This window comes from Epinephelus moara, chromosome 13 (assembly GCF_006386435.1).
Source record: "Epinephelus moara isolate mb chromosome 13, YSFRI_EMoa_1.0, whole genome shotgun sequence".
NCBI classification, from domain to species: Eukaryota; Metazoa; Chordata; class Actinopteri; order Perciformes; family Serranidae; genus Epinephelus; species Epinephelus moara.
In genome coordinates, this window is record NC_065518.1 from 10,153,721 (window position 1) to 10,167,940 (window position 14,220).

Consider the following 14,220-nt stretch of genomic DNA (forward strand, 5'->3'; position numbering starts at 1 on the left):
TCTTGTTGATGTGCATCTCTAATGATGCTCTGTGCTTTTCTTCTGTGCAGCATTGTGTCTAGATAGTGTCCATAAATAGTAGTTCAGCCCTAGTGATCCTCCCTGCAGATGTTAGGACCCTCTGGAGGGCCATCTTCTCCATCTGGGTGGTGACAGTGATACCAGTAGTGCAGATGCTCTCCACATGTCCCCTGTAGGCTTGGGTGAGGGTGCGGCTGCTCAGACCAGCCTTCCTGAGCAGCTGTTGTGCCTTTTACACAGTGGCGGTGGTGTTTACAGTCCAGGCTACGTTCCCTGACACATGCAGGCAGAGGAACCTGTGGCTGTTCACCCTCTCCACCTCAGTCCCCCTGATGCTGAGAGGCTGCAGAGAGAACAGGAGCATGAAACAACTTTACAGTCAGTGCACAGAAATATAGCATATAAATATAATTTTAAAAATGCACAGTAACAGTAATGTTTGAACGATACAGAAGTCAGGGAATAGATGTACAAAGACAAAAGATAGAATTATGCAGCAATGATGGAAATGATGCTGCAGCACAATCAAATACAATAGAAAGAATAATATATTGAAAATCAAAAGAAAATTGACATAAAGGCATCAAAAACAAAAAGGAGACACATTTAAGTTAACAAATAAGGAGCACAAAAGAGCAAAGGGCCTGGACTACTCGAAGTATTTAGCAAAATTATTTTATATTAAAAACGCTGACGTGTTATTTCAGAGCAGAAAAGCGAGAAGCTGGTACTTACGACTACACAAGAGCATGTGAATGCAGCACCGAATAGTACATACGTGCACACGTATCGTTTACGAGTACACCCGAGTGCTGAATCTCGTGAGCAACCTCGGAGAACTCCGTCGGGAATTTTCGGCCACGCATATGATTTATATTTTTAGTCGAGTGCAACAGTTTAAATGTCACACAACGTCATATAAACAAGCTAACGTACTTATTTGCATTATGTTTATGAATTTAAGTTTGGTAGTTAACGCTAGCTACCTGAGCTGATGACGTCCCAACGTTCCACAGCAATTTAACAGTTATGGTCAAACAAAAAAATAACTATTACGTTCTTTCCGTGTACGTTACACGCGCCAACTGGCGGAGTTAGCAACAAAAGTGGTAACGTTATGTTAACGTTTCATCCGTTAACACGACTCCCGTAGATAAGGTAAATAAACGGTCAACTGCTAATTCACATATGTTCAATTTGTAGCAAGGAAGCTACCAAATATTAGCTACAGCTAGCTAGAAAAGTGCCTTTGGCATTAGCTTTTTATAAATATTTAGACGACTCACTGTTGTTTGAACAGGATATAATTTTAGGTTTAACAAATGGAGAACTACGGTAGCGTGGCCGAGTGGTCTAAGGCGCTGGATTTAGGCTCCAGTCATTTCGATGGCGTGGGTTCGAATCCCACCGCTGCCAATACGTTTTTGTAGCTTTCCTTATATTTCATGAATGACCAGAGATTGCCATTACAGGCAATACACCTGGAACATAATGGTTTATGAGACTTAAAACACCCCAGCAGGCTTTACCTCTTGGTCACTGAATAGTAGGGGCTGCTACAGCGGCGCCATCTTGTGACTCTATGCCGGTTGCTGCATATGACTAAAGCGTTAACCACCAAGATAGAAAGAGACTTTTGTGAGAAATATTGCTAAGAATAACTTTAATTATTTCTCAGTAATTACTTTAAAAAACAACAAAAAAACAACAACAACGTTTTTATTAGGTTTTCAACATTATACCAAAAGAAAAGAACATACAGAATACCAAATGTGTGAATGTTTACAAAAGCTTTTTCTTAAGAATAAATACACCTGTATGAATAAGTAAACAGGAAAACAATTGGCAACAATAAGTAAAAATGATATTAAAAATAGTAATAATAATATTAAATGAAATAAAAAGACAATAGTAACAATAATAATTTACATTGGGGTTCCATATGTCAGACTGATACAAGTCCTTCATGGCCTACTGTGTAATGCAATTACTTTGTATACAACAAGTTTAAATAAGTTTTAATGCAGAGATTGTGTTATGCTTCCTCCTGTATGTGTTCTCAGAATATTTGTGAATGCGGCCCCAGGTGTTCTTTGTCAAAATGTGTGTTTAATTGGTACTAGGCTTTCAATTGAAGTTCTATGGCATATTGTCAATGGTGTACAGAAATGTGAGGTATCCTTTTGCAACAGAGCCGCGCAAATTCATACCAGAATATGACAGAAGAAAACCTCTTAATTGAAAAAGAAACTTTTAAGACTCTTAAAGTCCTCCTCCCTGCTCCTAACAGTATTTCACCTTAGGAGCTCCTTTAAGGGTTAAGATGCGCCGTGAAGAACTTTTATCTTTACAAGGACCTAGTCTTAACTTTAAGGGGAAATTCTCAGAAACACAATCCTAAGAATTTTCTCAGATTTTCATCACCAGGAGCAACTCTTTGTACTGGGAAGCTTTGTGAACATGTCCCCGGGTTTTTTTTTTAAGGGTTTAAAAACCATTAACACAAATTCCTTAAGACCGTGGAAAGCTGCTCCAATCCAGAAACGATTCCAATTAAACAAACATAGGTGCCGCACTCCTTAAAAGATACAACACAAAATACATTTTAAAAAAGGAAACTTGTACAAGAGACAGTGTCAATCATTTGATTTAATAAGAATTACAAAAAACTGAATGGAATTTAACAATATAAAGATATCCAAAGTGATTCTGTTGTACAGTATTTGTCCTGTGTTCGACACTCTACAGTCTCTGTCTACATTAGTGTACATTTTCGACGATCAGTCCAAGTGATTCGACTATATGTCTTGAGAAACAACAGGTTTCACTGGGCCCTGAGTTTTTCTTTCGAGAACTGAGACGCCACAAATTGCATTTTCTGGATGGCCAGCTGGGTGTCTTCAGAGGAAATCCCAAGATGCCAAACAGCCCGTACTGAATTTCCAAAGTGGGGGTACATGAGAACTTGTATCCCCTGTCCCAGTGCTGCCTCCTCTCCCTCGCCAACCTCACCCATGCGGGCACAGAACTCAGATGTGCTTAAACTGGGCTCCTGTAGACGGAAACGCAGGATGTTTGTCTCCACGGTGGCCATGTCTACAGCGAACAGAGGAGGGTCACAGTCGAGCAAAGCTGGGAGGGTGAAGAGAAGAGAAGAAGTTACGACCATTTAAAGGTGCAGTGTGGAGATGTTAGGGGGATATATTGGCAGAAATAGAATATAATAAGTATGTTTCCTTTAGTATATAATCACCTGAAATAAGAATTAACGCTTTCATTTCATTTAATCAACTGGTCTGTTTGATCTAGAGAAGAAGAGACCTCTGTGGATAATTCGGCTCCTGGTAAAAACCTCCTGAACGTTTGTATCTTAAGCTATGAGAGAGAAAAGGTGAGCGCACATTAGCAGGTGCTGGGCTAGTGGCCAGTCTGTGATGAGCCACACAGTGTTGGAAAAACACAGCTTTTTTTTTAACTTGAAATTGCTTTATTCAGTGTTTTTACTGATTTGAATCACCTGGCTTTTTGTTTCAGTAAGGAAGAGACCTCCGCGGATAATTCAGCTCCCATTAAAACCTCCCCAACAATGAACACCGAAGGAATTCTAACCAGGAGTTCACGCTTAGCGCACTGGATACTTGTAAAGGTGGCTTAGCAACCTCAGACGCAACCTATCACTGCACTCTTGCCCTTAAGTCTTACACACTGCTCCTTTAATTTTATAGAAATATGAGCTGCTCACCTTGAGCAAAGGTTTTTGCATTATGGTGATCCTCCTCCAGTCTTCCGACCATCTCCAGCAAAGACAGTTTCCCCGCTGCCGCCAGTATACCAGCCTGCCGCATCCCTCCACCTAGGGCTTTACGGCACCGCAACGCTCGGGATATGAAGTCTTTGGGTCCAGCCAGCATGGTTCCTACAGGGGCACCCAAACCCTGTCACACACATGTGAGTTTGAGAAGTTTTATTTGTGTAGAAGTTATTTATTGGTTTTGACTCTGATCACATGTTGAATGTGTGTTTTGCAGTCCCACCTTGGAGAGGCACACACTGACGGTGTGTGTGTGCTGCAGTATGGTGGATGGAGGCACCCCCTGGGCCACAGCGGCGTTCATCACCCTGGCTCCATCCATGTGAACTGACAGACCGTATCTATCTGCCAAAGCACGAACCTTGGAGATGGAAACAAAACCTGTGAGAGCTGCTGCATTCTCTGTTCTGCTGTAGCGAGGTAAGACTCACGGCTGCGTTCACATGTTGACATATGAAAGGTTTTCTATGAGCCTGAGCAAAGACAAGACCTGATGCAGCATATCTGCACACACACACACACACACACACACACACACCTCCTGCAGGAAGGTCAGAGGCAGCACACGCCCTCCCTGTATGTTGTGTGTGTTCTCCACACATATGAGGCGTGAGCGGGGGTAGTGGGGGTCTGGGTAACCATGGCGGATCTTCGATTCCAGCTGCTCCAAGTCAAACGACCCATTGGGAAGAGTGGTCACTGTGGTGGCGTGGACACCAGCCAGCTGTGTCAACACACACAAACACACACACACACACTGAATGAATGAACCGCAGCTGATGTTAAAAGAGGTGCAGAGGGCCTGACCACAGGTGTCTGCTGCTCTTCACTCACCTGAGCGCTCCCTCCCTGCTCATAGATGTGTAAATGGGACAGATCGCCCACAATCATCTCGTCGCCTCGCTCCCTGCAGTGCACCATCACTGCATAATGAGACAGGTGCACATTTATGACCACTCAGACCTCATAGAAACTCATTCAGACTCTAACAATAAATGCACAGCTCACCTGCGATGAGGTTACACATGGTACCAGTGGGAACAAACANGCTCCCTCCCTGCTCATAGATGTGTAAATGGGACAGATCGCCCACAATCATCTCGTCGCCTCGCTCCCTGCAGTGCACCATCACTGCATAATGAGACAGGTGCACATTTATGACCACTCTGACCTCATAGAAACTCATTCAGACTCTAACAACAAATGCACAGCTCACCTGCGATGAGGTTACTCATGGTACCAGTGGGAACAAACAGGGCAGCCTCCATCCCAAACATATCAGCTGCAATCTCCTGTAACTCTGCAGAGTCAGGTAAGTAAAACTGGAGGTTTGCAAGAATAAGATAAGATAGAGGCCTAAAAACATATTCTATTTTTAATTTTTATCAAGTAATATCAATGTACTGTATGAGTAATTCAGGAACTGACGTCACTTTCTGGTTATTTATAAGTTAGTTCCTGGAAGTTCCTACATGACGCTTCGGCTCTAACCGTTTACAGTCGGGTCCTCTCTCATTACGTCATCTCCCACCTCGGCCTCTGCTATGGCCTGCCTCATCGCCGGCCCGGGCTTGGTCACCGTGTCACTGCGGAGGTCCACCACCTGGACGCGGGCCGCCCCGCCGGGTCCTGGGCACCTGCGTTCCCCGGAGTTGTAATAACCCCGCGCGGAGCTCCGGCCCAGCACGGCAGCCGCTGCATCTCGTGCACTGAGCGGTTTCCTGGAAGCGACGACACCGTGGTTTAAAAGTTTATCCAGAATTCTGCAGGAAAATGTTTTCAAAGACATGATGCTCCTCTTATGGTCATGTTAGTGGAGTGTGTGCTGGACTTTGAATCGTTGCCATCGATAATCATTGACTGACTGACTGGAAGGAAACTTAATGGATGACCTATTAGTCCATCAGCATGCACAGAGCAGCGTGGACCTCATGGGGGCGCACATTTTCTAACAATGCCATTTATAGCCTACTGCATGTGGATCTGCATACTTGATCCTTTTTTTCCGACAGCAGTTTACAAATCAAAACATAAAACTATGATACATTTCCCCTGCTGTTCAATTTTTTCCACAATTTAAGAACTTTGTAGAACATTTTGGGAGAGATTAAGTGTACATACACTGATCAGCCAAAACATTACAACCACTGACAGGTGAAGTAAATACCATCAATCATTTCATCACAATGCAGTGTTCTGCAGGGAAACCTTTGGACGCCCCTTTACAGACTCCACCCACCTAAACATTGTTATAGACCAAGTACCCCCACTAATTGCAACAGTACTTCCAATGACAGTAACCCCTCAGCATGGCAGTGCACCTTGCCACACCACAAAAACTGCTCAGGAATGGTCCAAAGAATGTGACAAAGAGCTCAAAACATCGACCTAGCTTTCAAATTCCCCAGATCCCAATTTGATCGAGCATCTGCGGGACAAACCAGTGCCCCGGAGGTCCTTTGTCGAGATCTCGACAGGTCAGAGCCAAGTCCGATCTAAAGTGGAGCTTCTGACTTGTCGAGGCATGGAGACAGGACCTCTGGGGGTGTCCTGTGTTGTCTGGTTCCAAGGCGTTGTTGGCAGATCCTTTGAGTCCTACGGGTTGTTGGGTAAGGTACCGGTATGCCCAATGGATGTTTTATGGATTGGGATCTGGGGAATTTTGAGGCCAGGTTGACGCCTTTACCTCTTACTCTGCTTACTCTGGCACACTGCCCTCAGGGAGTGCCGTTGCCATGAGGGGGCGTATTGGTCTGTATTGGTGTTTGGGTGGGTGGTGCGAGTCAAGTGGCATCTACATAAATGGCAGGACCCAAGGTTCCTCAAAAGAGCATTGCATTGTAACAAAATGATCAATGTTATTGACTTTACCTGTCGGTGGTTTTAATGTTTTGGCCGATCAGTGTATAAGCAGCGTATGTCGGGGAGACTTGAGGATGGATTAAAGAGACAAAAAAGAATAGCAGTCAATGAGGTTTGCTTGATTAAACATCACAGGGTCTTTTGTATGATAACTCCACAAAATCAAGTCGTAAGGGCCTTACGTATATCACCCACTTTGCCCAGAATTTAATGAACACATTCTTCTGAAGATGAAGTGAAAAAGGTAATCTTTTCCATAACATAAATATCATTTACAATATCTGTCCACTCCTCTATTGTGGGGGGTTCAGGAAACAACCAGCGCCTTGTGAGGGCTTTCTTGCAAGCTGATATTAAAATACCAAACATATATTTGTCAGAACGCTTTGCCTTAAAATCCATACATCCTAAAAATAATGTCGAAAATTGCAAAGGAAGATCAGAGTTAAGCATCTTTTTTAGTGCTTTTGTCTTTTCTGTCGAGAGAGGTCTGATCACTGGACACTCCCAGAATACATGCCAGTGATTGGCTTCCTGAAACCCACACTGTCTCCAGCACCTGGCATCCCCTCCAGCGATGTGATAAAAAAAATGAATAAAACATTTCCACCCAAACTCACGCCACATATGTGAGTTGCTGCATTTCCACTGAAATTTACACACATCCAGCCAGTCCTCATTAGACATTGACAAATTACCTTCTCTTTCCCATTTTTTAAAAATATATTCTGGAGTGTGGGGTTTCCTTGTTGTAAGGCCTTTATATAGTTTAGAAATAGCACCCTTATTTGAAACATTTTTGTACACATCAATAAATATTCTCAGTATTGGATCATCAAAGTCTGTTATATTTCTAATGTTATGTTCAAAGTGACTGCGTACCTGGAGATATGTATAAAAATCAGCTTTTTCAAGACAATGCTCTTTCTTAAGGTTTTCAAAGTCTTTAAATCGTCCCTTTTCTGTCAGGGAATAGAATATTGTTTTTCATTTTAAAATCCAGGACTTCAATCTGTTATCCATTTTATTAGGCTTGAAAGCAGGGTCGTAGGCACACCATTGAATAATTTGTAATTTTTGATCAAGTTTATATTCTCCTCTTATCACATTCCAGATTTTTAATTGAGCTTTCAACCAGGGATTTTGTATAGTATCCATAACTCTCATCAATTCTCACCAATTCATATTCTGATTTCTTTCACTGAGAGACCGCAAATAAAACACCAGGGTGATCACAGTGTAATGCACTGTAATACAGACCTGCAGTCTTAATCAAAATGAATTTGTTGTTGTTCATACTGTTTGTAAGAAGAGTAACAGCTGAATGAGTAAATAAGAGAAATAAATTATAATAAAAATAATAATAAGTAAATAGTTAAAAGTCAGCTGGTAATACTCGAGATCCACATGCCAACGTAACCTTGTCTGCATCCTACAAGATCACAATCCAGCATGTACAGCGGGTAAAATAAGTATTGACCACGTCACCATTTTTCTCAGTAAACATACTTTTAAAGGTGCTACTGACATGAAATTTTCACCAGATGTTGGTAATAACCCAAGTAATCCATCCATACAATGAAACCAAAACAATAAGTTCAGAAATTAAGTTATGTGTAATAATGTGAGATGAGACAGGGAAAAAATATTGAACACGCTTAGTGAAAATTATTTAATACTTCGTACAAAAGCCTTTGTTGGTAATGACAGCGTCAAGACGCCTCCTGTATGGAGAAACTAGTCGCATGCATGGCTCAGGTGTGATTTTGGCCCATTCTTCCACACAAGTAGTCTTCAAATCTTTAAGGTTCTGTGGGCCTCTTCTATGAACTCTGATCTTAAGGTATTTTCCATAGATTTTCAATTGGATTCAAGTCAGGTGATTGGCTGGGCCATTCTAGCTGCTTTATTTTCTTTCTCTGAAACCAATTGAGAGTTTCCTTGGCTGTGTGTTTCAGATCATTGTCTTGCTGAAATGTCCACCTCGTGTCATCTTCATCATCCTGGTAGATGGTGGCAGATTTTTTATCAAGAACGTCTCGGTACATTTTTCCATTCAGCCTTCCTTCAATTATGTGAAGTTTGCCAGTACCGTATGCTGAAAAACAGCCCCACACCATGATGTTCCCACCTCCAAACTTCACTGTTGGTGTGGTGTTTCTGGGGGGATGTGCAGTGCCATTTGTCCTCCAAACATGGTGTGTATTACGGCATCCAAAGAGTTCAATTTTGCTCTCATCTGACCAGAATATATTCTCCCAATATTTCACATGCTTGTCCAAATGTTGTGCAGCAAACTTTAAACGAGCTTCAACATGCTTTTTCTTCAGCAATGGAGTCTTGCGTGGTGAGCGTGCATACAGGCCATGGCAGTTGAGTGCATTATGTATTGTACCTGCTAATTCCAGGTCTTTCTGAAACTCTCCACATGTGGTTCTTGGCTCTTGGGCAACTCTTCTGATAATTCTTTTCACTTTCCTGTCTGTTCAAATCTTGCGAAGAGCACCTGTTCGTGGCCAGTTTATGGTGAAATGATGTTCTTTCCACTTCTCACTGGAACACTCAGAAGTTTAGTAATCCGTCTGTAACCAATGCCATCGGTATATTTTGCAACAATAAGGTTGCGAAGGTCTTGAGAGAGCTCTTTGCTTTTACCAGTCATGATGATGATGTTTCTTGTGTGACACCATGGTAAAGAGACACCTTTTTATAGGCCATCAGTTGGGACTGGACCAGCTGATATTAATTTGCACTAACAAGGGGCAGGATTGCTTTCTAATTACTGATAGATTTCAGCTGGTGTCTTGGCTTTCCGTGCCTTTTTGCACCTCTCTTTCTTCATGTGTTCAATACTTTTTCCCTGTGTCATTTCACATTATTACACATAACTTAATTTCTGAACTTATTTGTTTTGGTTTCATTGTATGGATGGATTACCTGGGTTGTTACCAACATCTGGTGAAAATTTCGTGTCAGTAGAACCTTTAGAAATATGTTTACTGAGAAATTGGTAACGTGGTCAATACTTGCGTATTGAATCAACCACTTTATGTACGCTGATGATTTGGCCATTATATCTCCCAGTAGTGCAGGGTTCCAACAGCTTCTCAACATATGCTCAGGCTATGGAGTCAAGTTTGACATCAAGTATAATGCCAAAAAGAGTATGATAATGATATGTAGGACCAAGGAGGATCAACATCTTAATTTCCCAGGTTTCTATTTGTCTGGTCAAACCCTGTCTGTGTGTACCAATGCAAAATATCTAGGCCACATCATCAATGATAAGATGGAGGATGATGCTGACATGCTTAGACAGAGAAGAATGCTATATGTCCAAGCCAATATGTTAGTGAGAAAATTTCACTACTGCTCTGGTGAAGTGAAGGTGAACTTGTTTAGAGCTTACTGCACCCCTATGTACACGGCCCCCCTCTGGGTGAGGTATAAGAAAGAGAGCTTGCGTAAACTCCAGGTTGCATATAATGACTGTCTCAGAATCCTGCTCAAGCAGCCCAGGGGTAGTAGTGCCAGCAAGCTTTTTTGTGATTTAGGGATAAACACCTTCCAGGCCACTCTGAGAAGACTGATGTTTAAGTTTATATGTAGACTGCAGGGGTCCCAGAATAATCTTATTATACAGTTGACCAATCCAAGGTGTAGTTCTGTTAGATACCAATCCTATATGTGGAAACACTGGTATTTGTGCCTTTTATAAAAAGTGTATAAGCACTTTTTAAATTGCATTTTTTGATGCTCTTATTTATTAGATGCCTTTTACTGAATATGCACAAGTACTTTTTTAATATTATGTGATATAACGCCTTTTTACTGTATTTTTTTGTTTTATGTACTGTATGTGATTGTATGTCTATTTGGACGTTGGAGTCTGCAATAAAGTTTGATGATGACTTATTTTACCCGCTGTATGTAAAAAATGTGTACAAAAGGTACAGGACAGCACTCCAATTATAATGTTTATTGCCACACGAACGTTTCGGGTGAAACCCTTCCTCAGCGTACACAAGCAACAAAGTGAATGCATCACACACAGGTGTCACATATCAATAATCAGGCTGACACAGCAGCTGCAGGTAATGGCAAGAGAAGAAAAAAAAAGAAAAAAAGGGACCCAACAATGTAGGCTAACCCTTCTTCTATCAACACAAACAATTAAGTAACCACAATAGTGATATTTTTTAAACAGTTATTCAACAATGAAATGCATATCAATTTCTAAGAATTCCAAGCTTTTAACATTTTTAAAGTTTTTTAAAAAAAATTAACAAAAAATGAACAAGCAAATGTCTAATTGTTTTAATAGAGTTTTCTTGTTAACCTGTAGGCCTGTTAGTCAAAAACATTTTTACAAAAAACAAGTTAGCACCAACTCCTCATTCAGTCCCTTTGGCTCTAAAGTGTCAAGGAAATGAATCCAGAAACATTCCTTTTGCAAAAGGATTTTATCCTGATCTCCACCTCTAGGTGGAATCTTAACTGCCTCAATGCCCATATATCTGAGATCAGCTGTGGTATGGTAGTAGCTATTAAAATGTCTGGCTACTGCTGATTTAGAATCATGATTGCGGATGGAACATTTATGTTCACAGATTCTAGTTTTTAGTTCCCGTAGTACAGATAGTACAGTACAGATAGTACAGATTGCAAGGACACTTCAATAAATATACAACAAATTTAGTGTTGCATGTTATTCTACCTTTGACTTTCACAATCTTACCAGTTTTAGGATGTGAGAAATAATTTTCTCTGATCCCATTAGGCACACTGGACAAAAAATGATGAGAAGGTTTTTTTGGTAAAACGGATCTCACCAAATAGTTGCTCAAATTGGGCTGCCTTTTAAAGAAGAATCTTGGTGGCTCTTGAAAAGCTCTTCCAATTTCGGGATCTGTGTTCAGAATATACCAATAATTATTTACAACCTTTTTGAGTGCACTGGAAATAGGGCTATATGTGCACACCATTGAAACTGAGTTAGAAAGAACTTTTTCTTTCGGCTCAAACAAAACATTCCTCTGGATCTGACGAACTTTATCCATGGTGTTTTCAACCAGAGTGTTGTTATAACCTCAGAGACAAAATTATTACAGAGCTCCTTGGCTTGTGACTCAAAGATTTCATCTGAATCACAAATACGTTTATACCTTAGAATTTGGGTGTATGGCAAACTCCTCTTAAGCGAGGGTGGATGATAACTGCTGTAGTGGAGAAAAGTGTTCCTATCTGTCTCTTTTTTATACACCTCTGTGTGCAAAATATTGACATTTTTCTTAACCAAAACAATCTTCTACCCGCTGTATGTACCAACACTGATACATCTCCACGCATAGTTGTATCTACACAATAAATACATCAATAAGACAACAATCAATGACAAACTAATAATGATTATTTGATGATCCAAACAGTTGGTGATTCATTTTCTTTAGTCATTTGAAGCATTAGTGCACTTTCACAGAAAATGGCTTTCATTAAAGCACATCTTAACAGACACTGATCATCTTGCACTATTAAAATAGCCCTAATATTCTCAGACCCAATTCTTTAAATTTTCAACAATTATCTTCAATCAGAATATGTCATATTTTAATAATAATGGTTATAATAATAAAATAATAACAATATAGATATTTTTAAAGCATCGCTCATACAAGAAATTAAGTCCAATGTTCTATAAGAAGGAAATCACATGCAGTGAGTGAAAAGAAAATCAAGTAAAATGCAACTTTTTTAAAAGAAGTGCAGCAGTCGACAAGTGCCAAGGAGGTAGGTCTTTGTATACGAGGAGGAGGCGCTTAAAATGAATTCTAAATGTAACAGGAAGTCAATGCAGAGCAGCTCAGACGACCTGATGTGCTCTTTCCTTTCGGTTGTGGTTAACAGCAGAGCTGCAGAGTTTTGAATGAGCTGAAGTCTCTCAGTGTTGTTTTTTTGGAGGCCTGTTAAAAGTGTGTTACAGTAGTTGTGTCGGCTTGAAATAAAAGCCTAAATTAATTTCTCTGCATCTTTTTCACTTAGAAATGGTCGTACCTTATTAAACAGCATTTCTCTTTTTGTTTTAGGGCAGACAAGCAGGATTTCAGTTTTGTCTTCATTTAACTTTAAGAGATCATTGCTCATCCATTGATTTATTGCCAAAAGACAGGTAGTAATGGAGTTTATAGCTGCAGCATCGTTCAGTTCAGCAGAGATGTACAGTTATGTGTCATCTGCGTAACTATGGATACAAACATTATGTTCTCTAATGATGTCACCAAGTGGCAGCATGTACAGTGAGAACAATACTGGATGAAATGATATAAAAATACAATGCATAAGCTTAGATCTGAATGTAGGATCACACCAAAGTTTGTGACATTACATGAAATTCAGGGAATTAAATTCCCCAAATTATTAAACAGCAGTTCTCTTTTTGTTTTAGGGCCGACTAGTACAATTTCAGTTTTGTCCTCGTTTAACTTTAAGAAATGATTGTGCATCCAATTATTTATTGCCAAATGCAGGTAGTAATAGAGTTCATAGCTGCAGCATTGTTTGGTTCAGCAGATCTTTTACTGACGGCATAATTTCTTCAAGAACTGAGAAGCTACAAATCTCATTTTCTGGATGGCCAGCTGGGTGTCTTTGGGGGAAATCCCAAGATGCCAAACAGCCCGTATTAAATTTCCAAAGTAGGGGTACATGAGAACTTTTATCCTCTGTCCCAGTGCTGCCTCCTCTCCCTCGCCAACCTCACCCATGCGGGCACAGAACTCAGATGTGCTTAAACTGGGCTCCTGTAGACGGAAACACACAACATTTGTCTCCACAGCGGCCATGTCTACAGCGAACAGAGGAGGGTCACAGTCGAGCAAAGCTGGGAGGGTGAAGAGAAGAGAAGAAGTTAAGAGCAGGCAGTTGATGGTTTGATTTTCATAGACAAAAATATGAGCTGCTCACCTTGAGCAAAGGTTTTTGCATTATGGTGATCCTCCTCCAGTCTTCCGACCATCTCCAGCAAAGACAGTTTCCCCGCTGCCGCCAGTATACCACCCTGCCGCACCTCCCCACCCAGGGCTTTACGGCACCGCACTGCCCGGGATATGAAGTCTTTGGGTCCAGCCAGCACGGATCCGAAGGGGGCACCCAAACCCTGTCACACACATGTGAATTTGAGTTTGAGAAGTTTTATTTGTGTAGAAGCTATTTATTGGTTTTGACTCTGATCACATGTTGAATGTGTGTTTCGCAGTCCCACCTTGGAGAGGGACACACTGACGGTGTGTGTGTGCTGCAGTATGGTGGATGGAGGCACCCCCTGGGCCACAGCGGCGTTCATCACCCTGGCTCCATCCATGTAAACTGACAGACCGTATCTATCTGCCAAAGCACGAACCTTGGAGATGGAAACAAAACCTGTGAGAGCTGCTGCATTCTCTGTTCTGCTGTAGCGAGGTAAGACTCACGGCTGCGTTCACATGTTGACATATGAAAGGTTTTCTATGAGCCTGAGCAAAGACAAGACC

At 41.2% G+C, this 14,220-nt stretch overlaps 2 protein-coding genes and 1 non-coding gene across 3 annotated transcripts; 1 reads left to right on the forward strand and 2 right to left on the reverse strand.

Annotated features, from left to right (window-relative positions):
• Nucleotides 1–1,355: 1,355 nt before the first annotated feature.
• On the forward strand, nucleotides 1,356–1,437 carry trnal-uag (transfer RNA leucine (anticodon UAG)). Its single transcript has one exon. It is a non-coding gene; the product is annotated as a tRNA-Leu (tRNA).
• Nucleotides 1,438–2,652: 1,215 nt separating this feature from the next.
• On the reverse strand, nucleotides 2,653–5,687 carry LOC126399835 (uncharacterized). Its single transcript, XM_050060127.1, has 7 exons — nucleotides 5,324–5,687; nucleotides 5,049–5,132; nucleotides 4,667–4,755; nucleotides 4,371–4,556; nucleotides 4,056–4,193; nucleotides 3,764–3,956; nucleotides 2,653–3,153 (listed from the first exon to the last, which is right to left on the reverse strand). The coding sequence occupies exons 1-7, from the start codon at nucleotides 5,619–5,621 to the stop codon at nucleotides 2,846–2,848; spliced, it is 1,296 nt and encodes a 431-aa protein (XP_049916084.1). The 5' UTR covers nucleotides 5,622–5,687; the 3' UTR covers nucleotides 2,653–2,845.
• A 4,971-nt stretch (nucleotides 5,688–10,658) lies between these two features.
• On the reverse strand, nucleotides 10,659–14,199 carry LOC126399860 (uncharacterized). The gene is made up of 3 exons (XM_050060173.1): nucleotides 13,953–14,199; nucleotides 13,655–13,847; nucleotides 10,659–13,571 (listed from the first exon to the last, which is right to left on the reverse strand). Exons 1-3 carry the CDS (start codon nucleotides 14,049–14,051, stop codon nucleotides 13,267–13,269), a joined length of 597 nt encoding a protein of 198 aa, XP_049916130.1. The 5' UTR covers nucleotides 14,052–14,199; the 3' UTR covers nucleotides 10,659–13,266.
• Nucleotides 14,200–14,220: the final 21 nt, after the last annotated feature.